Raw genomic sequence first — 24,471 nt, forward strand, 5'->3', positions numbered from 1 at the left:
GCACCCCTCAAGGTGCTCAAAAGCACATTCAAGAAGTTTATTAACCCTTCAGGAGCTTCACAGGAATTTTTGGAATGTGGAAGAAAAAAGATGCACATTTAACTTTTTTCACAAATTTTTTTAATTTAGACCCCATTTTTTTTTTTTGGGCGCACGGCAGGGCTTGGAGAAGGAGCGCCATTTGAATTTTTGAATGTAAAATTTGCTTGAATAATTAGCGGACGCCATGCGTTTGGAGAGCCCCTAATGTGCCTAAACAGTGGAAACCTCTCACAAGTGGCACCATTTTGGAAACTAGACCCCTCAGGGAACTTATCTAGATGTGTGGTGAGCACCTTGATCCCCCAGGTGCTTCACAGAATTTTGCATTTTCATAAGGGTAACAGGAGAAATTGCACCATGCAATTTGTTGTGCAATTCCCCCTGAGCACGCAGATACCCCATATATGGGGGAAAACCACTGTTTGGGCACACGGCAGGGCTCGGAAGGGAAGGCGCGCCATTTGACTTTTTGAATGTAAAATTTGCTTGAATAATTAGCGGACGCCACGTTGCTTTTGGAGAGCCTCTGATGTGCCTAAACAGTGGAAACCCCTCACAAGTGACCCCATTTTGGAAACTAGCCCCCTCAAGGATTTTAGCAAGGGGTATAGTGAACATTTTGAACCCAGAGGTACGACACAGAACTTGATAACATTAGCTCATCATATTGAATAAGTTGTCAGTCTTGAGCACAAGAGCTCGCTACTTGAGTTTGCATCGGGTACTCGGGTATGCACCATGTATTGTGGGTGCTCGAGTGACATGCTCGAGTCCCCGCCCGCATGTTTCACGGTTATTAGACACCCCAAAAAAAAAACAATATGCAGGGATCGCTCGTGCATGGAAGGCAATCTCCGCAAGGTTTTTTTGGCTGTATAACAGCTGCAAAACATTTGGGGAGGAGAGTCAAGCATGTCACTCCAGCACCCGCGATACTCGGTTAATACCCGAGCACCCAATGCAAACTCAAGTAGTGAGCACTTGAGCTCACTAGTCGCCATATCATCGTCATTTTTTTTCTTTACTTTTGAAAAAATCCCAACCCCAATACAACCCTAACCGTAGCATAACCCTAACCCTAGAGTTTATTTTTTACGCTGTTCCTCGTGAGCTATAAGTGATTAGACCGCTTTATTCTTCGGGTCGGTGAGATTACAGTGATACCAGATTCATATCGGGTTTTTATGATTGACAGCTGTCACAAAGACGCTTTTTTTGCATCGCCATATTTTGAGAGCTATAATTTTTCCGTATTTCGGCCGACAGAATCATGTGATTGCTTGTTTTTTGCGGGACAAGTTGACGTTTTTATTGGTACCATTTTTGGGCATGTGACATTTTTTGATCGCTTTCTATTCCGATTTTTGGGAGGGAGAATAAACAAAAACCAACAATTCTGGATTTTTTTTTTCTTTTTCACCGTTCCGCGTAGGGTAAAATTGATAAGGCAGCGTTATTCTTCGGGTCGGTATGATTACAGTGGTACTACATTTATATTGTTTTTTTGTGTTCCGGCGCTTTTACACAATAAAAACTATTTTATAGAAAAAATATTTTTTTTGCATCGCTTTATTCTAAGAGCTATAACCTTTTTATTTTTCGGACGTTGGAGCAGTATGGTGGCTTGTTTTTTGCGGGACAAGATGGCGTTTTCAGCGGTTCCAATTTTATTTGCATTGGTCTTTTTGATTGCGCTTTATTGCATTTTTTGTTTGGCGGTATGATGATAAAGCATTTTTTTTGCTTTGTTTTTACCGTGTTCACTAAAGGGGTTAACTAGTGGGACATTTTTATAGGACAGGTCGTTCCGGACACAGCGATACCATATGTGTGTACTTTTATTGTTTTTTTTTCCACAATAATATTTATGGGTACAATATATATATTTTTTTTTTTACAATTTTTTTTTCACATTCTGTTTTTTTTTTTTTTTTACTTTTACACCTTATCCCACTATGGGACTTTCACTTTTTATTTTCAGATCGCCTGTATAGCATAGAGAGCAGCAGCAGCTCCCTGTGCTATACAGGCGGTCACTGCTGCAGAGGGAGAAGATACTTTGGTCATGCACTGGGTATGACCAAAATTATCTTCCTGCTGTCTGGTGACCTGGATGTTGTCACTCCAGGTCACCATGATGTACTATTAGGTCACACGTCAGACAGAGGTTAAAATTAAGGTCTTGCATGATGACAACTTCGTGCACTTTCAATTCATCACCAGGAAAATGGCATCACAACAACCAGACAGAAGTAATCACAGTTTTTAAAAAAAAATTCAAACCTTTTGGTCGCCACTGTAAATAAATTGCAAATTTTTCATCTTATTTTCTACAGCAGTAATGCAATTCCAATTTCATATATTCAATGTTCACATACTATAGCGTTTCAGAGTTCAGCCTTAATTTGCTAGTTACATATAGCGTGGCTCTCTTTGCTTCCACCTGTTCACATTTGTCTGTTTGGAAGTGACGGTCAGTCTTTTGATATTAACATATTAAATAAAATTATTATTAATCTTTAAATAATAGTAATAAGGCCCGAATGTACGACAGTAATAATTTCCCATGTGCTTTGAATGTTATAATGTCCAAAGTGCCCCCTTCAAGTAATAAATAGTGGGTTCACTGTTCTATGCTGCTGGTGAGTGTGGTGAGTGTGTAGGTCGGCGATAGTTGGGGGACGGTGCTGGAAATATGAGAAGTAAAATGTGTCTTATAAGCTAAGCAGACACGTTGTGGCTAGAAGAACTTGTCATACTTGTCATGTCGGTGTGTGCCACATGGAAAACTAGAGAAAAGTGAATGATTATAATCAGAAATAACGTCTCTGCGCTGTATATAACTGTACAGGAATCTCTTATATGGTTAGTTGGACCGGGATCTACTTCTGCTACTACTATATGGTCACTGTATGGGGGGGGGGGGGTATATCAGTCTTCTTAATAGTGTAAGGATTTTTATGTTTTTTTTTTTTTATTTAACAGTTTGGTTAAATTTAGTCATTATGTAGGTGTACAGTTGTATTATTAGATAATATTGGTCTGTGTACAGTGTGTGTACATTAGTAGTCATTTTAGTAATGGTCTATGTATATAGAGTGTTTTACTATGTAGGTAATATTCATTCCTGGCTTAGCAGCAACATTGGTATATGACATATGTATAGATTCTCCTAAGGTCATATGGGGAGACATGTACTTTGGGGCTTGGGCCCCTGATCTTTTAGGACCCCAGCTTCAGACATGTGTGTTACATCAATATCACCATAATCAAACTGTCCAGAATAAAGGTACAAGGTCATTTTTTTTTTTTTACAGAAAAGTGAACATTATAAAAACAAAAACACAACAAAACAGCATAATTGCTGCATTTTTGTAAATTCCATCCCATTTGGAATCCCACCCATTTTCAGTACATTATATGATAAAATGTATGGTGTCATTCAAAATGAAAAAAAAATACCCTCAAATGACTGTAAATGGAAAAATAAAGGAGCTCTTGGAAGGAGAGGAAGAAAAAAAAACTAAAGCAAAAAAAATGTCTGAGACTCAACAAGATTAAGAAAGAGGCAGAAGTAATAAAGCACAATTCAGAAATGATACCGAAAATTCCTTTTTGATTGACAGAAGAATAAAAATACACTATAATAATGGAAGTTTTCTTACCGTGGAGTTATGAGGTTTGCTGGGTAAAACGGAATGGTCAGGGCACACGTTGGCACTTTGGTTTACTTGTTCACTCGATGTTGAATTGACCATATCCACCAGTGCTACACTTAAATTGACCCGTAGTGCGTACAACATGAAGAAGCCCAGTAATGCCAACACTGCCAAGTTGTAGCGAGCAGAACAACATGCAGGCACTGAAACACAACAAGACATCTTTGGTGTGAACGGTCATGGAGAATAAAAACGTAGAAGATTGTGTGTGTGAGGAGCAGGAGGGCAAGTTTTCCAGCCAAGTTAATGATGACATTCACTGTTCTGTTTGCTTAGCAGACTAATAGCTTTTTTATGTGTACAGAGAGCAAGCCAGGCAGCCATAAACGCGGATGTAACCGACGTGCATGAGGCACACTATATACAGGAGGAAAAGGTGTACTCACATACACGTCAGTGATGACCCCTGTATCAGCCATGATAGGCACTAGAGTTAAAATATTGCTCAGTATATTACTGGAAAAGGCCATTCCAGCCATTTGTGAAAAAATTCCCTACGATAATTTACATGTGTAAACTTATTTTTCTACGGTGTGCCGTGCTGTGGTGGTGAGCATGCGAGTCCATATTTAAAAAGATGTTCATAAAAAGGACAGCAATAAGAGGCAACCATTTACGGGAAAACCTGATGACAGTTCTTTCAACAAATAACATCAAATCCCCTGTATGGATTCATAATATACGGTAATATGTTGGATGCCTGTAGACATCACTCGAGAAAACATACTGCATATTGTGATACCCAATTCAATATACAACAGTATGTAGAAGGCTCCGAACCTACCTTAGGATCAGAAAAGCAGACATCTAGTTACTATAAAGTCATAAGCAGTTAGCAATGGATTTTGTGCCTTTTTTTGTTTTTCTGAAAATGTTGAGCAAAAAGATTCGCAGGAATCTTAACCAGCAGCCACATCGGTAGTCTGCGGCTGCCAAATCAGAGGCCTGTGAGACTCCTCCAACATGCCTCTTCTGATTAGAAGGCTCAGGAGGACGTCATCATCGTGACGCACACATGACGTCATTCCGGTCCCATTAATCAGAAAAGCCCCCTAGAATGCTGCCAGGAAAAAGGAGGTCACAGAGCTCTGGTTCGGTGGCCATGGGCTAACAACAATAGGGTCTTGTGTATTTTTGTAGAGTTGAGTAAAAATAAACGGTATTCAGGAGTGGGCATACATTTTTAACAGAGCAACAAACACTAAACATTTATTCAGGCTCATTTTTAAAAACCTGTCCTTAAAAATATACATTTTCATATAATATGAATGAGTTCTGTATATTCATAGTAAACTTGGCATAAATGTCTGCATTTTTCCACATACCAAATAATCAGACATTGTTAATAAATGCTGTTCAAGAAGTAACAGTACGAATATTAGTGCTGACAAGCCTAAGGACATTCAGTAAAATGGGGTGTAAACATAAGACCATAAAGACGAGCATGGTCCATCTAGGCTGCCCATAATCACTATGAGGACACAAGAGCCACTGGAGTCGCAGCCATCAGATGAGCCATCTGCTGGATTTGCCTGTGAACAGCATTTTGCTATATACCATCATACTGGGAAGCTGCCGCAACTAAAATCAGGATAATGTTTTAATAAAAGACAATTATAAAATGATTTTCAGGTGAAAATTCTTGCATTTTAAGAAAAAAAACCACCTAAATATGTACATAGCCTTTCAATCTACATCTAACAAGCAGGACTCAAGGCAAAAAAAAGTCTATGTACACACACAAAAAGTTGCAGTCCACTACTCCAGACAATGCAGGAAAACTAAAAAAAAATTGCCATTATAAAAGAACAAAATAATTTTGTCTTACTGTTTTGGTTCTTGCAGACGATCATATGGGCGCAGCATCTGCTAACTGAATACTTTACTGGTTTCATTCCACTAGCTAATTGTTAGCAATGGGCTGGATGTTGCAGAGGAACTGAGAAGCTAATTAAAAAGAGAAACCTGCAGGTCTGGTTTATCTTAAAGGATAATGAAATATGAATTACGGCTTAAAGACATGAAAACGTGAGTCAAACTGACTTTTTTCTATATGTGAATGATAAAGTTAGGGACTGTCAGCACAGAATGATTGTTCAAACAAAGTCACGCCTGCTTGGTGCTTTATGGCTGGGGTCAAACATTTACATACACCTTCCAACTTGCTTGTTGTCCCCATCTCCACACCCCCCTTATTTTATTCACATAAATTGAAAACCAGCAGGTGGGAATGTGTTTTTAACACCTCCCCCACCACCCTGATTTCAACTTCCTGACCAAGTCAAATTTTACAATTCTGACGAGTGTCACTTTATGTGGTAATAACTCTGGAACACTTCAACGAATCCCAGAAATTCTGAGATTGTTTTTTTTTTTTTTTGTGACATGTTGTACTTTATGTTATTGGTAGATTTAGGTCGATATTTTTTGCATTTATTGGTAAAAATATCGCAAATTTGGCAAAAATTTTGCAATTTTCAACATTTTTATTTTTAAACCAGAGAGTTATGTCACACAAAATAGGTAATAAATAACATTTCCCACGTGTCTACTTTACATTTGCATCGTTTTTTAAACATAATTTGTTTTTGATAGGAAGTTAGAAGGATTAAAAGTTTATCAGCGATTTCTCGTTTTTCCAACAAAAATTTCCAAAAACTATTTTTTTTTTTTAGGGACCACATCACATTTGAAGTAACTTTCAGGGGCCTATATGACAGAAAAATAACCAAAAGTGACACCATTCTAAAAACTGCAATCCTCAAAGTGCTCAAAACCACACTCAACAAGTTTATTAACCCCTCAGGTGTTTCACAGGAATTACAGCAAGTTGGAAGGAAACAATGAAAATTGTTTTTTTTCTCACAAAAATCTTGCTTTAGCCCCACATTTTGCATTTTCACAAGGGTAACAGGAAAAAATGGACTGTATAATTTGTTGTGCAATTGCTTCTGAGTACACAGATACCCCATATGTAATGTAAAACTACAGGGCTCAGAAGGGAAGGAGCGACATTTGAATTTGGGAGCGCCATTTTGGCTGGAATATATTGTACATGCCATGTAACATTTGAAGACCTCCTGACATGCAAAAACAACAGAAACCCCTACAAGTGACCCCCTTTGGAAACTACAACTCTTGAGGAATTCATCTAGGGGTGTAATGAGCATTTTTAAAGAAGTTGTCCACTACTTTTACATTGATGCCCTATTTGTAGGATAGGGCATCAATGTATGATCGGCCGGGGTCCTGCACGCGACACCCCCACCGATCAGCTGTTACCAGTGCCGGCGGCTGAAAGTGCTAAACTGCGGGGCTATTCAATTGAATGGGAGGTGGATCTGCAGTACACTGCGATGGCCACTACCACTTGACGGCGGAGAAGAAAAGGTGAGCACTTCTGGCCGGCCGCCAGAACAGCTGATCGGCGGGGGTGCCGGGTGCGGGACCCTGGCCGATCATACATTGATGCCCTATCCTACAAATAGGGCATCAATGTAAGTAGTGGACAACCCCTTTAAATCTCAAGCAGTTTACAAAATTGTATAACATTGGGCTGAGTAAATGGAAAATTATTTTTTTTTCCCACAAAAATATTGCTTTGGCCCCAAGTTTTTAATTTTCAGAACGGGTAATAGGAGATCATAAACATTACAATTTGTCACGCAACTTCTCTTGAGCACGCCAATACCCGGTATGTGGTAGAAAACTACATTTGAGGCACAGTGCAAAGCTTAGAAGGTAAGGAGCCATATTATAATGCATATTTTGTTAGAGTTTGCGGGTACCATGTCACATTGGCAGAGCCCCTGAGGTGCCAGAACACCAGATCCCTCATAAGTGACCCATTTTAAAAACCTCTCATCAAATTCATCTAAGGTTGCAGTGATCATATTGACACCACGAGTGTTTCACAGAATTTTATACGATTGGGTGGTGAAAAAAGATAATTACATTTTTACCACATAAATTTTGTTTTAGCCCCAGATTTTACATTTTCACGTGGGGAAATGGGGAAAAATGGCACCAAAATTTGTCACAATATTTGCTGAATATAGAAATACCCCATATGTGGCTGTACAGTACTGCTTAGCCATACGGCGAGACTCGGAAGGGAAGGAGCGCTATTTGACTCTTGGAGAATTATCATAGAATAGTTTGCAGTCTCCATCATATACAGAAGCCCCTAAGTGTCAGATGAGCAGAAAACTGGGAATTTATCTACAGTTGAAGTCACAATTTTGACTCCATGGGTGTTTTCCAGAAACAAGCAGCAGAGGATGTTGCTGAGTGAAAATTGCAAATCTGCTCTTGTAGTGTCCATACATTGTGCCCAGCTTGTGCTTCTGGAGACATAGATCCCCCCCATAAATTAGGCAGTCTGATCACTACAGAAATGCCAAACTTGCATGCTAACTGCAGTTTAGGCACACTGGGGCTCAGAAGGAAGAATGGCATTAGGATTTGGGAGTGTAGAATTTGCTGAATTTCTTTTGGGGGCGAGGAGCCATAGCGCTTTTCCAGAGCCTTTGTGTTACCAGCTATGTGGAAGTCCCCTATATTTCCAATGACTGATGATGGACCTGAGTGGGGACTTGCTTTTTTGTGGATTGAGTTGAAGCTTTTATTGGGAACATTTTACATAACATTTTGGATCACATTTATCCTGCACTCTACGCTGAGCACTTTCATCGGGGTTTTAATCGAAATCTCTGAGTGACATGATTCAGATGAAATCTCAGAGGGATCCATTCACTATAAAGATCCAGCAGAGTTACTCTGGACTCTGTTCAGCGGTGATAAGGCGACTTTATTCTTCGGGTCAGTGCAATTACAGCGATACCAGATTTATATATTTTTTTTTATGCTCAGCTGCTATCACACACCAAAATACGCTTTTTTTTGTTTGTTTTTGCATCACCATATTTTGAAAATTATAATTTTTCTATGTTTCTGCCAAGAGTCATGTGAGGGATTATTTTTTGCGGGATGAGTTGATGTTTTTATTTGTACCATTTTCGGGCACATTTTTTTGATTGCTTTGTATTTTTGTGAGGCAGAATGAACAGAAACCAGCAGTTCAAGAATTTGTTTTTTGGGTCTTTTTTATGCTGTTCCCCAGGTGGTAAAAGTGATAAGACAACGTTATTCTTCAGGTCAGTATGATTACAGCTATACCACATTTCTGTAATTTTTTTTTTCATGTTTTTTTTTTTTTTTTTTAAGAAAAAATAATTAATTTTGCAATGCTTTATTCTGAGAGCTATAACTTTTTTATTTCTCGGCTGACCGAGCTGTATGGCGGCTTGTTTTTTTTGCGGGACAAGATGACGTTTCCAGCTGTATCATTTTTATTTACATTCAAATTTTTGATGGTGTTTTATTTCTTTTTTTGTTCAGCGATATGATGAAAAAGCATTTTTTTGCCTCGTTTTTTATTTATTTTTTTTACAGTGTTCACTGATGTGGTTAACTAGTGTGACAATTTTATACTTCGGGTTGTTACAGTCGCGGCAGTACCAAATGTGTACTTTTTATTTTTTTTTATTTTTGTTTTTTTTATATAAATATATGTAATTGGCTTTCGTGCCAAATGTGGACAACCCATTTACAACGGATCTCTCATCAGATGTTGCTCTATGCAAAAAGCAGTTTGCTATAGGGACAACTCTTCTATTAACAAAAATGGCACACATAAAAATACTGTGCTGTCTGACTAAATGGAGTGATCAAATAATCCACCAGACGATAAAGACCAGCGAATAAAAGGAAACCCAGTGTAAACGAGGCGAAAAGTTGGATACTATGTTTGGTTGTACCCTAATTGTGTCAGTCAATTACATTTTGATAAAGAATTATCATCTGCTCTACAAAATCACAGGATTCATCTAAATGAAAGAAAAAGCATGGATTACGAGAAATTGCAGATGACTTTATTGTATTTTCTTATGACGCAGGAAGCCAGTGATGTCTGTGAGACATTGCAAATAATAGTAAGATTATAATGAATGTGTTATTCTATAAACATAGGAAAATGTAGAAAACACATGTTTCTAATTCACATCATTGGAAATTCTCCATTGACGTATGCATAATACCCATACAGTCACGGCTGAAAGTGTTGGGACCCTTGAAATTGTTCCAGAATATGAAGTATTTCTCCCAGAAAATAATTGCAATTACATATGTTTTATTATACACGTTTGTTTCCTTTGCGTGTATTGGAACAACACATAAGAAAAAAAAAAAAGCAAATTGGGCATAATTTTGTTATGTTCTGCTACCAGAGCTAAGGAAAGAGAGATCTGTCCCTACGATAGAACTCAGCTGAATCCCTACGATGTAACAGGGAACCTGATCCTGCGATCAGACCTGCTAAAGTCCTAAGCTAGTCTGTACGGAGACCTATAGATGTGGGGAAGGAATCCCTACAAGTACTAAGGACTGGGAGGAATATGGGACACCTCCTAACAGAAATAGTAGCAGACAGACGAACAAACAAAATATATAGAACATAGAGGTCCGTAGACCAAGCAAACTAACAGAGTTAGATACAGAGCACAGGCTAGCTAGAAAGTAGTTATACAATGAAGTCCAGCAAAGCCAGAAGGGCGGAGCAGGATTAAATAGGCCAACAAGGTCATGTGACCAGCAAAGGAAAAAACCTAAGAGCAAGGTTCTAACAGTACCCCCCCTTCTAAGAGGATCCTCCGGATCCCCTAGGACCAGGCTTATCAGGAAATCTCCTGTGAAACGCTCTGATAAGTCTGGACGCGGAAACATCATCTGACCTCACCCAAGAGTTATCCTCGGGTCCGAAACCTTTCCAGGCCACAAGATACTGCAAACTACCTCTATACCGTCTAGAGTTAAGGATGCGAGAAATTTCATATTCCCCGTCCTCCACCACCGGAGGAACAGAGGCAGAGGCGTCACCATCCGACACAACAGCTTTTTTTAACAGAGAGACATGAAATACCGGATTAATTCTCCAGGAGGTAGGAACCTCCAACCTAACAGCAGATTGGTTGACAACCTGAAGCACCTTAAAGGGCCCTACAAACTTGGGACCCAATTTCTTAGAAGGAATCCTCAACCGCAGATTCCTAGAGGACAACCAAACCATGTCACCAACAGCGAACAAAACCTCCTGTCGTTTCCTATCAAAGTAGTCTTTAGATTTTCTGTTGGCCTCCTGAAGATTACCACGCACATCCGTCCAAACTCTCTCCAAATCACCGAAAAAATTCTCCTCCTCAGGCACGGCAGATCCCAACTTGGAGAACGACCCAAACGACGGATGTCTCCCAGAACAACAAAAAAAAAGGCGAACAACCAGCAGAAGAAGATGTATGATTGTTCAGAGCAAATTCAGCAAGTGGCAGAAACTCAGACCACCCCTCTTGATTGTCTGCCACAAAACAGCGCAAGAACTGCTCAACATCCTGGTTTTTCCTTTCTGTCTGGCCATTAGATTCAGGATGATATCCGGACGAGAACGATAAATGAACTCCCAACCTGTCACAAAAGGCACGCCAAAAACGAGCCACGAACTGAGGACCCCTATCAGAAACAATGTCAGTAGGAACGCCATGAAGTCTGACAATTTCCTTGACAAAGGCCTTAGCGAGAGTTTTAGCGCAGGGCAGTCTGACGAAGGGAACCAAGTGACACATCTTGCTAAAACGGTCCACGACCACCCAGATGACAGTAAAACCCTCAGAGGGGGGAAGGTCAGTTATAAAGTCCATAGCCAAATGTGTCCAAGGAGCACTGGGAACCTCCAAAGGACAAAGCAACCCCGCAGCAGGAGTATGTGAGGACTTAGATCTAGCACATATAGTACATTGACGCACCCACTTAATGACTTCCTTCTGCCATCCAGGCCACCAAAAACTGCGACCCACCAGTCTCTTGGTCTCAGAGATTCCGGGATGACCTGCCAACCGAGATTCGTGACACTCAACAAACAAATCTCTCCTAAAGGTCCCAGGCACAAACAACCTCCCATGAGGAGTGTTAGATGGGGCATTCTCCTGTGCTTTAAGAATCTCATCTTCCAAAACGGAGTCCAAAGCAGCTATCACAACACCTTCTTGTAAAATGTTCTCCTCTTTCTCAGCACCGACTATGGGAGAAAAACTGCGAGACAAGGCATCCGCCTTAACATTCTTAGTACCAGGGATGTAAGTAACGGAGAAATTAAACCACGAGAAAAACAGTGCCCACCTAGCCTGACGGGCATTCAAGCGCTTGGCAGCATCAAGATATATCAGATTTTTATGATCCGTAAGAACCTGAACGGGAAATTCCGCACCTTCCAAGAAGTGGCGCCAGTGTTCAAATGCGAGTTTAATAGCCAATAATTCCCGATTACCAATATCGTAATTCAGTTCAGTCTCCGAAAATTTTTTTGAAAAAAAGGCACAGGGATGTAATCCATCCCCGTTATCCTGAGACAATACTGCGCCAACCCCCACAGAGGAAGCATCAACCTCAACCAAAAACGGCTTAGTCACATCAGGCTGCATAAGGATGGGAGCAGAGGTGAACCTCTCCTTGAGATACACAAAAGCTTCAATAGCCTCAGAAGACCACTGAACCGCATCAGCACCTTTCCTGGTGAGATCGGTCAGAGGTTTGACAATACTAGAAATTTTTTTTATGAATTTTCTGTAATAATTGGCGAAACCTAAAAACCTCTGTATCGATTTCAAACCAATAGGCCTAGGCCATTCCTGTACAGCTTGAACTTTAACCGGGTCCATCTCAAAACCTTCGCTGGAGATAATGTAACCCAAAAAACTAATTCTCTGTACAGCGAACTCACATTTCTCCAGCTTAGCAAAAAGCGAATTGTCCATTAACAACTGTAATACCTCACGTACGCTCCGCCAATGAGACTCCAGATCCGGCGAATAAATCAAAATGTCATCCAAATACACAACCACATTTTTGCCGATCAAAGGTCTAAGGATGTCATTAATAAGATTCTGAAAAAATGCAGGAGCATTAGTAAGACCAAAAGGCATAACCAGATTCTCAAAATGACCCACAGGAGTGTTAAAAGCAGTCTTCCATTCGTCACCCTCCTTCATGCGCAACAGATTGTATGCCCCCTTAAGGTCAATTTTAGAGAACCACTTGGCCCCCATTAACTGGTTAAATAAATCAGGAATCAATGGCAGTGGGTAAGGATTGCGTACAGTAATTTTGTTAATCTCACGAAAATCCAGACAAGGACGTAAACCGCCGTCCTTTTTTTTTACAAAAAAAAATCCAACCGCCACAGGAGACTTAGAAGGCCTAATGTGACCGGCGGCCAAACTTGTCTGTATGTATTCCTCCAAAGCCTTCCTCTCAGGAATAGTAAGGTTAAATAAACGACTTTTAGGAAGAGTCGCTCCAGGGACAAATTCAATAGAACAATCATAGTCTCTATGGGGAGGCAAAACCTGCGATTCCTTCTCAGAAAAAACTCTCCAAAAATCCTGAATAGGAACAGGCAATTCTCCCCTATCCAAAGCTGCAATACGCCCGTTACAACACTTGTCATAACATTTATGGCTCCAGGATTTAATTTCACTGGTAGACCAATCCAGTACAGGATTGTGAAATTTTAACCAGGGCAATCCCAATATTACTGGAGAAGGCAAGTTATTCAAAACTACCAAATCCAATTTCTCATGGTGAACACCATTAATAGTGAGAGGAAATTCACAGACCTTGAGAGTAATATTCTTCAAAGGGGAACCATCCACAGAAACCACAGCAATGGGGGATGATAAAGGTTCGGGTTTTAAATTGAGTCTTTCCAAGAATTCCCCATCAATTACATTCAGAGTAGACCCACAATCGACAAACACCCGAAATTCCATTAATTTTTCCTGAGCAATCGTGGAAGCAGCTAAAAATACACCCTTGGAATTTAAACAGGCAATACGGGCATGACTGACCATTTTTTTTTCTTTCTTCATACGAAGCTCACAGCCTTTAATCAAATGACCAGATTTTCCGCAATAGAAACACAAGCCTTCAAAAAATCTACGGTCTTTTTCTTGAGAGCGAGGTGCCACCGATCCAATCTCCATCGGTTCACCACTGTTAGTACACACATTCTCATAACCAGAAACTGACATAGCAGAGGATTTGCTCTCATTAACCCTTGCACGCAGTCTCCTATCCACCCGTATAGCTAATTGCATAGCCTGTTGCAAATCTTCAGGTGTAGGATAAGCAATTAGCAGGTCTTTAACCCTTTCATTGAGCCCAGCAAGAAATAGACTTTTCAGAGCAGAATCGTTCCACCCTGTTTGAGTAGACCATCGACGGAAATGAGTACAATATTTTTCCACATTACCTGATCCCTGTTTCAAACGTCTCAACTCAGTCTCAGCTGATGCGACACGGTCAGGATCATCATATAATAGCCCCAAAGCAGAAAAAAAACTATCCAATGATCTGAAGCATGTATCACTAGGTTGCAAAGAAAAGGCCCACTCCTGAGGCTCTTTGCGCAAAAGTGACATTATGAACCCTATGCGCTGGGATTCATCCCCAGAGGACTTGGGTCTCAAACGAAAATACAATAAGCAAGCATTTTTAAATGAAAAAAATTCTCGGTGTTCACCAAAAAATAAATCCGGCAAACATACCTTAGGCTCCAAGAAATGTGCTCCAGGACAGTTACTCACGTGCTGACGGAGCTCGGCCACCTCCAGAGAGAGTCCCTGCAGGCGATGAGCCAAATCCTGAACCGACACCATGATGGAACAGAAAAATCTTTCCTTAGAGAATTTGCAGGCTGGACTTACTGTTATGTTCTGCTACCAGAGCTAAGGAAAGAGAGGAGATCTGTCCCTACGATAGAACTCAGCTGAATCCCTACGATGTAACAGGGAACCTGATCCTGCGATCAGACCTGCTAAAGTCCTAAGCTAGTCTGTACGGAGACCTATAGATGTGGGGAAGGAATCCCTACAAGTACTAAGGACTGGGAGGAATATGGGACACCTCCTAACAGAAATAGTAGCAGACAGACGAACAAACAAAATATATAGAACATAGAGGTCCGTAGACCAAGCAAACTAACAGAGTTAGATACAGAGCACAGGCTAGTTAGAAAGTAGTTATACAATGAAGTCCAGCAAAGCCAGAAGGGCGGAGCAGGATTAAATAGGCCAACAAGGTCATGTGACCAGCAAAGGAAAAAACCTAAGAGCAAGGTTCTAACAAATTTCACACAAAATCGCCAAAATGGGTTGGACAAAGTTGTTGACACCTTTCAAAAATTTAGGGTAAACAACTTTATTTCAAGCATGTGATGCTCATTCAAACTCACATGTGGCAAGTAACAGGTGTGGGCAATATGAATCTCACACCTGAAAACACATAAAAAGGGGAGAAGTTGACTCAACCTTTGTAATGTGTGTCTATGTGTGCGACAATAAGCATGGTGAACAGAAAGAGGAGAAGAGAACTGTCTGAGGCCTTGAAAACCAAAACTGTTGAAAAATATTAATCTCAAGGTTGCGAGTCCATCTCCAGAGATCTGATGTTCCTTTGTCCACTGTGCGCAACATAATCAAGAAGTTTATAACCCATGGCACTGTAGCTAATCTCCCTGAATATGGACGGCAGAGAAAAATTGATGAAAGGTTGCAATGCAAGATAGTCTGGATGGTGGATAAGCCGCCCCAATCAAGTTCCAAAGAAATTCAAGCTGTCCTGCAGGCTCAGGGTGCATCAGTGTCTGTGCGAGCTATCCGTCCACGTTAGAATTAAATGAAACACTATGGCAGGAGACTCAGGAGGACCCCACTGCTGACACAGAGACATAAAAAACCTAGACTGCAGTTTGCCAAAATGTATGCGAGTAAGCCAAAATCCTTCTGGGAAAGTGTCTTGTAGACAGATGAGACCAAGATAGAGCTTTTTGGTAGAGCACATCATTTTACTGTTTCCAGAAAACGGAATGAGGCCTACAAAGAAAAGATAGTACCTACAGTCAAATATGGTGGAGGCTAAAAGAAGTTTTGGGGTTGTTTTGCTGCCTCTGGCACTGAGTACCTTCATCGTGTGCAAGGCATCATGAAATCTGAAGATTACCAAAGGAGTTTGGAAAGCAATGTAGTGTCCAGTGTCAGAAAGCTGGGTTTGAGTCTTACATGGGCCTTCCAACAGGACAATGACCCCAAACGTACTTTAAGAATCCCCAGAAACGGATAGAAACAAAGCGCTGGGGAAAGCGTTCTGAAGCGGCCAGCAATGGGTCCAGATCTAAATCCCATTGAACACTTGACAGCAAGAAGCTTGTTGGTGGTTATAGGTAGAAATTGTTTGTAGTTATTTATTCCAAAGGGGGTGCAACCAAATATTAAGTTGAGGGTGGCAACAATTTTGTCCGGATCATTTTTGGGGCTTGTGTGAAATTATGTCCAATTTGCCTTTTTTTATATTTTTTTTGTGTTGGTCCAATATACACAAAAGGAAATAAACACGTGTATAACAAACCATGTATAATTGCATTAATTTTCTGGGAGAAATACTTCATTTTCTGGAACAATTTCAAGGGTGCCAACACTTTTGGCCTTAACTGTGTAAGTACATTGCTCAAAAAAAAAAAAAAGACATAGGGAAACACTAGAATTATATATCAGATATCAATGAACAAAAGTTGAAAATCTTTACTGATGTAAATTGTTTGATCTTTTAAGAACAAAATCAATGAATTGAAGACTGATAAATCAACACGAAAATCAAAGTAAAATACTGAAATTGCAGGAGGATCCAATGTGACTCATTCGTTTGTATGGCCCCCACAGGCCTTTATGAAACCCTGACAATAAGCATGCTCCTGAAGAAACAGGAAATGGTGTTCTTGCAGCTACACAGACTGTCTAGGGAACCCATGACTCTGTCAGAGTTTGATTCGAGTGTCAGCTTAGAGCACAGGTGCGGAGAAGACAGAGAACTTAATATCTCCATCTTCTCCACTCTCTCTGTGGGCGTAAATCGAACTGCACTCAGATGACATAGACTTGTATGGATGCGCATGATCCAATCATCGGATGCACTCACAGCATGCTGCTATTGTGTCCTCATGCCAAAATCGGCATGAGAATGAAAATAATCGCAGATCTTCACTGCCCCATAGTATAACATTGGGCCGAGTGCTATCCGATAAAACATTGCATAGTACTCGGCCGTGTTATACACTCGTGTGAGCAAGTCCTACTAGTTTGATCAGAAACATACACACCAATAGCTGGTTGGAGGTCATTTTTTATGTTCTGTCAGTGCTCTTCCTGGCCCTCCTTGCATAAATGAGCAGATACCGGTCCTGCTGCTGGGTTTTTGCCCTTCTATGGACCTATCTGGCTCTCCTCATGTAACTTCCCATATATTCTATGCCGTTGAGACTGCTGGGATACATGGCATATCTTCTTGTGATCGTATGGATGTGCTGGACTATGTGTGTAACCGAAATGGGCTGTTGGTACCGCCTCATTCTATAAGGACACTAACAACATGCAAAACTAGAGAAAAAAATCAGTCAGGAAGAATAAGACAGCAATTATCTGTGGTTACCATCTGCAAGACCACTTCCTTTTGGGGCGGTTGTCTACCTGTTGATACTCCAATGCACCCGTTGTCACTTTCATTTGCTCCAAAGCAGGTAAAATTCACAATTGCTTAGTGTGTGGCAACACTGTAAAACCTATCCCTACCAGTAGGGGGCCAATGGCCACGCAAATGTGAAACAAATATGCGGCAATGAGTCATCACCGTGGGCGGAGGTTCACCTTTATGCTTTCCTAACAGGATAGATTGATATCCCTAATGCTTAAAGGGACGGTCAGCACAGGATGAGTATTCAAACCAAGTACAGGTGCTCAGTGTATCATGGTGTGGCCAAACATTTAAGTGCACCCTCCCACCTACTTGTTTTACCTTTATCTATATGCTCCACCTCTTGTTTGATTGACAGCTCTGGCTTCATAGAGCCAAAGAAGGGCAGAGATACAGGAAAACCAAGCAGGTGGGAAGGTGTAGTTAAATGTTTGGCCCCGCCCTGATGCACCGAGCGCCTGCACTTGGTTTGAACAGTCATTCTGTGCTGACAGGGTCCCTTTAAACAGTAACTAAACTTTCTGCAGGCAGTTTACATGCCTGCAGATTGGTGAGGTTCTGGGTCCGGGTCCCCATCGATCACTCAAAAGATGGTAGAGAAGTGTGCAGAAGTGCACAGCTCCTGCCCCCGTGTGCACAGAGTGAAGTACGGATACAATAGAAAGCCTACGGCATATTAATTGTCAGTCTTGCTTAATTGTTCTCTTCAAGGCTATTTGCCCACGTTGCGGAAATGAAGCAGAAAATTTCTGCTTCATTTCCGCATGTCCTCTCCCGGAAAAACGCATGCGGAATTCCGCACGCGTTTATCGCGCGTTTTCGACATACGGAATTGCCTTGCGTTTTTTCATGCGTTGAATAAGGCAATTCCGCATGCGGAAACGCAAAATTAATGAACATGCTGCGGATTTATAAACGCTGCGGAAAAATCCGCAGCATGGGCATAGAACTTGCGGATTCTCATTGGGGACCATGGGGGACGGATTAACAAGCGTTTTACAAGCGTTTACGCTGCGGAAAATCTGCATCAAAAACGCTTGTAATCCGCAACGTGGGCACGCAGCCCAACAGAGATTTAAAGTTAATTTGCAAACTACGCAATATTTATGGTGCTAATAGTTTTTTTTAGAGCAATTTCAATTTGTGTAAAGTAATCTAGCCTTAAAGGAGTTGTCCACTACTCTGACAAACCCTTCACAATTGCTATATTTCCCCTTATAAAATAACAATTCCTCCGAAACTTGACGTCTACTGGACAACTATATTTTTATGTACTGTAATTATCATAATTACTGACTAAGCAGATGGGCTAAATACCATGCCCAAGTAAAATTATTTTTTTTTTTTGCTTATTTGTCATTACAGCTAAAGTATGATAGAAATGTACAGATTCTTCCTGCTGCGTGGAACAGATCTGATTTGCTTTGGGTTGTTTACACAGTAAAACCTGCTTGTGCAAGAGAACACTTTGCCCCATGTTCTTAAGTTGTTGTTGGGGATTTTAAACTTGCCCAAGAACACGAAATGGTAAGAAAACATGATGTCAAGTACATCATTCACGAGACTGCTGCGGCTGATCATTAGCTGAGGTCAATGATTAATTACCTGAGTCAAATGTATGTAATGTTATCTCTGTAAGGCTGTGTGCCCACGATGCGTTTTTCAAGCGTTTACGCTGCGGAATTTCCGCAGCGTAAACGCTTGGGAAACGCTTGGTAAACCTTCCCCCATGGTCTCCAATGCAATTCCGCACTTTCAATGCCCATGCTGCGTATTTTTCCGCAGCGTTTATGCTGCGCTCAAAAATCCGCAGCATGTCCATTAATTTTGCGCAAGCGCTGCGTTTTCTCCGCCATTGACTTGCATTAGAACGCGCCAATTCCGCAAGACTGCATCTGTACTTGCGTAATTGGCGCGTTCTAATGTGCGGATGGTACCCGGGTGTGGAGGACAGGAGACTCTCCTCCACACTCAGGTACCATTAAAAGCTGTAAAAAAAAGAATAAACTAAAAAATAAAGATTATATTCACCTTCCGACGGCCCTTGGACTCCTTCCCTGTCCTTCCGCGCTGGACTGAAGGACCTGCGCTGACGTCACAGTCATGTGACGGCAGGTCTTTCAATACAGCGTACCGCGATCTTCCGGCAGCCAGCACAGGAGCGCAGCAAGACAGCCTGGGTCAGTATAGTTTTTTTTTTTTTTTTTTTTAACCATTCTCTCGGGTCACACTATATAAATCCATGCTGTTTGCATGGATTTATATAGTGTGACCTAGTTGTCAAGCACTTTCCAAGTGATGCTAAAAATGCGGAAATGCAAGTGAAGAACGCTTCATTTCCGCATGTCCCTGGCATGAAAAACGCATGTACAATCCGCATGTACAATCCGCATGCGTTTTTTTCTGCCAGGAAGATACAGAAACGCTCAGGAAAAAATCCTAGGCATTTCTGCATCGTGGGCACATAGCCTAAGACCTGATTTAAAAGGGTTTATATCAAGTTTGTAAGTTATCCCTTATGCATAGAATAGAGAACAAATTCTTGCTCACTGGATCCCCCACAAATCCCGAGAATGAGGCTCTGGACAGCCCCTTCTGATTGGGACAAAACTGAGCATGCACTCCTCCGCTCCATTCATTCTTTATGGGGCAGCTGATGAAAGCAGACGGGATAACTTCCAAAAATTTGACACAAATAATTACAAGGTATTTTTTGGACTATTTCCTGTGCAGTTGTCAGTTGTTATCAACATGGTTGTGAAACACATGAAGACATTTGTTCTGGTTTCTAAATATTCTAACGTATAGTTGGAGCTAAATATATATAGATAAATAGAAATAAATGTACATACATAAAAATATTTATGAAATAGGCCAAATTAATGAGTCATTACAGATTATGGTCAGCTATTGGCAAACAAAAAAAGTAAAAAACAACGTCATACATTTTCACATGTGGCAGGATTGCTGTAGATTGGGATTTTCAGTTTGGATTTGCACATGGAAAACTCACAGCAGATATCTCATCTGAAAGGCTGTAAATGCTATGAACAAATATCATCATGCCTCTTTTTTTTAACCAACACACAGAAAATAACCTGCAGTAAAACTTTTAAAATCTGCAAATTAATTTCTGTTGCTAATCTTCAGTGTTAGGGCTCAATCACACGTCAGGGATTTTTTTTTTTTTTTGAGTACACAAAAAATGGTCCAAGTTTCAGTGATTTTGATCAGAGCATCAGAGTTTGGTCAGTGTGTCAGCTTCTACAAACGGAGATTGGTCAGAATTTCATTGTTTTTTCTTGAATAAAAGTAAAAAAAAAAGAAAAATTGATGGAGGTTTCTAAGGCTATGTTCACACATTGCATTTTTTCATCGGTTTTTTAATGCAAATTTTCAGCTGCGTTTTACAGTATCAACAAAGTCTATGAGATTCCAGAAATCTCATGCACACTCCTTGGTTTTTGTTTGATCAGTTTTTTGTGCAATAGAGCATGTCACTTCTTTCAGCATTTTTTCAGCGCTTTTAACCCATTGAAAGAAACGGGTAGTGAAAAAACGCCTAGTGTGAACATAGCTATCAGGTTTTGCTGCGTTTTTAGTGAAAAAAAGCAAGTACAACAGTATGTGAAACTCATTTATTTTTGTGATTTTACCATCTTGTCTTGGTCACCTGAGAGGGCAGCTTGGATTAGAACAGTTTAATAGAATTAGTGATGTATACAACATTGGCTGAGTTAGGTGTGAGACTGAACAATACTTGTGGCCCAGGTAGGTGTGAAATTGAACAATGCCCTGAGCAACTGAATGGCAGACAATAGTGTGAAAGTAAATAGTGTCCTACAAACTCAATGCACTGCCAATGTTTTAGAAAAACTATACCTGAACAATTCACCTTCCCCTACTGTTACATTTGAAATTCTGGTTAATATGGTTTCACATATGTCTTGCATTGGTGACCTGTGTACATGCTTCTATGGTGGAACCAAAGCTGAACTTTGGGATCCTGAAAAATGCACCAAAACCAGCGTTTTTGACGCAGCTTCTTTCCTGCCAAGAGATCAGGCTTTGCTGCAGAAAAAAAAAAAACACAGATTTTTGAACTACCCCACACACTATTACAGAGTGTAATTTGTTAAAAACATGGATAGCACTTGTATGAGTACGGATTTACACATGCTTTACACAGATTTGCACAAAATAGCAAAATTTGAAGGTGGATTTGTGGCCAGTCTTTTTGCCTGTTGTGGGCATGCCCTTATCATACATATGCGACACTTTTGTGAATACAAAATCTATGTAAAGACCCCCACTGCATTCTTGGGGAAACTGCTCTTTATGAACTAGGATATCTCCAAATCCTCCGTTATAACATCAAAAAACAGCAAAACCCAAATGCGGCAAACGATAAGGCAACAATGACTGAATCCTATAGAAGATCCTCATATCTTACAAACATCAAACATGATACATCGGAGGAAATAGAGATGGAGGTAGTGGGAAGAATTTTTAGTGTGTAACACAACACGCCGTCTTGATGCAACGTTTCGGGGACATGCCCCTTCCTCTGGCAATCTAAATCTACCCTGGCTTAGGGAATGTTCACATGGAGTTTTTTAATGTTGATTTTACAGCGGAACTGCTTCGAAATCTACGTCAAAGAGAATTCAAAAAGTAGGTGATGTGGATTAACTTCAAAATTTAAGTAAAACAAATAAGGCTATGTTCACACGCAGCGCTTTTGCATCATTTTATTTTTTTCTACAGCAAAAAACCTTCTTTGTTGGTTTTGCTGTGTTTTTGGTGTGGATTCAATGTGCGATTTGCCTACAGTATATGTTTAATAAAACTAACTTTATAAAAAAAAAAAAAAAACGCTGCAAATCCCGATTGTTGCGGTTTTTGCAGTGCTTTTCTCAAATTTTTTCATTACTTTTTATGGGTGAAAAAATGCTGCAAAAACGCTGACAGAATTGACATGCTGCAGATTTTAAAAACGCTGCAAGGCTCAAATTCAGGCAGGAAAAAAAACAAACAAGTGTGTGCATGACATTTCTGAAATCTTGTGCTTTTGCTGGTACTGGAAAAAACGCAGCTCTTCTCTGTACAAAAAAATGTAACAAAAAAAAAAATGCTGCATGTGAACACAGCCTTAGGTTGGAGTCACACTAGCGTATGGCATCTGATGTGAGCATTGGATGTGATATGCTAATGACACTTGGCTCCTGCTCTGCTGCAAGCGTGAGCTGAGAGTCAGTGCTCTCGTCCTCTTGCTTGACAGGATTGCAGCATAGCTGCGGAGGAGAGGGAGAAGTAATTTCTCCATCTCCTCCATTGCCGGCGTCCATGGGAATCACACTGGACTTGCATGATATCCGAGTGCAGTGCGATGTTTCACTCGCACTCATAGACTTATATGGGTACGGTGCGTGCAATCCAATTCTCGGATGCAATCGCAGCAGTGATTGGTTGCTGATACAGCATGTGAAAACAATCAGTGGCTGTTGTCACATGACATTGTTTATGCCAGGAGAGCAAAAGGTGACACAAAAGCCAAAGTGCCAACGTGGAGGATCCAGGTAGCCACAGAATGAGGAAGCAATTACATTATGTGACACAGGCAAACAACATACACATCATGTATAATATATCAATGGCAGACACAGACAGATACTGTACAAGAACAGTATATGGGCCCTTAACAGTCCAATAGCTCATCATAATAAAGGAACCCACTTTGTTTGGAGGTAGAAATGGGCCGGCTTACATCTGTGCGGCTGCACTAATGATAGGTCTGCCCCTGATACATACACACACTATATATGTGACACATATACATACACACATACGGTATAAATACACACACACGTCACGTGTCACAGTCAGCTGATCCCATGCCAGGGCACAGGCTGCACACACCACACCGCCGGCTCTCACCTCGGGCAGGAGGGCTGCGCTGGATGCTGCCGGTCGCCTCATCTTCTTCTCCCAGCAGAGGGCTCCGGTCCTCGTCACTGTCACTTCCCCACCTCCTCATGGCGAGCCGGCAGCTGGGTGCTGTCACAGCTCAGCCGAGTCCCGTGCTCAGGAACCCCATGTCTGAGTCAGCAGCCCGCAAACACCGGAGACTCCTCCTCGTGCCTGCTGACCCCTCCTTCCGGGCCACTTCCTCAGGCGGGCGGTGCAGGCGGTGGCGTTCTGTACTGAGGAGACCAGAGAGCTGTGTGTGACGCGCCCGCATCTTCCTCACATTACAGGGCAGCGCCTACGGTAACAGCCGCCATAGCAACACAGTGCAGTGACACCACAGCTAGCCCCTTAGGCTATGTGCCCATGAAGCAGAAATGCTCCCGATTTTTTCCTGAGCGTTTCTGCATCTCCCTGGCAGAAAAAACGCATGCTTATTGTACATGGTGTTTTTCCTGCCAGGGACATGCGGATGTGAAGCGTTCTTCACTTGCATTTCCGCATGCGGGTGTCAGGCTATGTGCCCACGTTGCATTTATGAAGCAGAAAATTTCTGCTGCATAAATGCAAGTCCTCTCCCGGAAAAACGCATGCGGAATTCCGCACGCGTTTATTGCGCATTTTTCGCGCGTTTATCATGCGTTTTCCACATGCGGAATTGCCTTGCGTTTTTTATGCATTGGACAAAGGCAATTCCGCTTGCGGAAACGCAAAATTAAATGACATGCTGCGGATTTTTGAACGCGGCATAAACGCTGCGGAAAAATCCGCAGCATGTGCATAGAACTTGCGGAATCCCATTGGGGACCATGGGGTGCGGATATACATGCGTTTTTCAAGCGTTTACGCTGCGGAAATTCCGCAGCATATACGCTTGAAAAATGCTACGTGGGCACACAGCCTCAAGCGCTTTCCAAGCGATTTTAGCATCACTTGGAAAGTGCTTGACAACTTGGTCACACTATATAAATCCATGCAACTGGAATGGATTTATATAGTGTGACCGAAAGAATGGTAAAAAATAACAAATAAATCTATACTTACCTTCTGATGGACCCCGGAGTCTTGCTTCGCTCCGTCCTGGCTTGCCAGCAGCTCGCGGTACACTACA

The 24,471-nt window shown here is 41.2% G+C and overlaps 1 protein-coding gene across 2 annotated transcripts in view; it reads right to left on the reverse strand.

Moving 5' to 3' along the window:
• SLC17A5 (solute carrier family 17 member 5) overlaps positions 1-23,608 on the reverse strand; it is a 50,586-nt gene extending 26,978 nt beyond the window's left edge. Inside the window, exons 1-2 of one of the 2 annotated variants that reach the window (XM_073675566.1) lie at positions 23,331-23,608; positions 3,708-3,904 (exon numbers count right to left, since the gene is read on the reverse strand). In XM_073675566.1, coding sequence (XP_073531667.1) covers positions 3,708-3,904; positions 23,331-23,430 — 297 coding nt within the window. In that variant the 5' untranslated portion in view covers positions 23,431-23,608. Of the gene's footprint in view, positions 1-3,707; positions 3,905-5,589; positions 5,716-23,330 lie in introns of those variants that run through there. The other variant, XM_073675567.1, reaches the window with a different exon arrangement.
• Positions 23,609-24,471: the final 863 nt, after the last annotated feature.

The sequence above is a fragment of the Phyllobates terribilis genome, unplaced genomic scaffold, assembly GCF_046119375.1.
Source record: "Phyllobates terribilis strain yellow unplaced genomic scaffold, ASM4611937v1 Scaffold_3__8_contigs__length_932513732, whole genome shotgun sequence".
NCBI classification, from domain to species: domain Eukaryota; kingdom Metazoa; phylum Chordata; class Amphibia; order Anura; family Dendrobatidae; genus Phyllobates; species Phyllobates terribilis.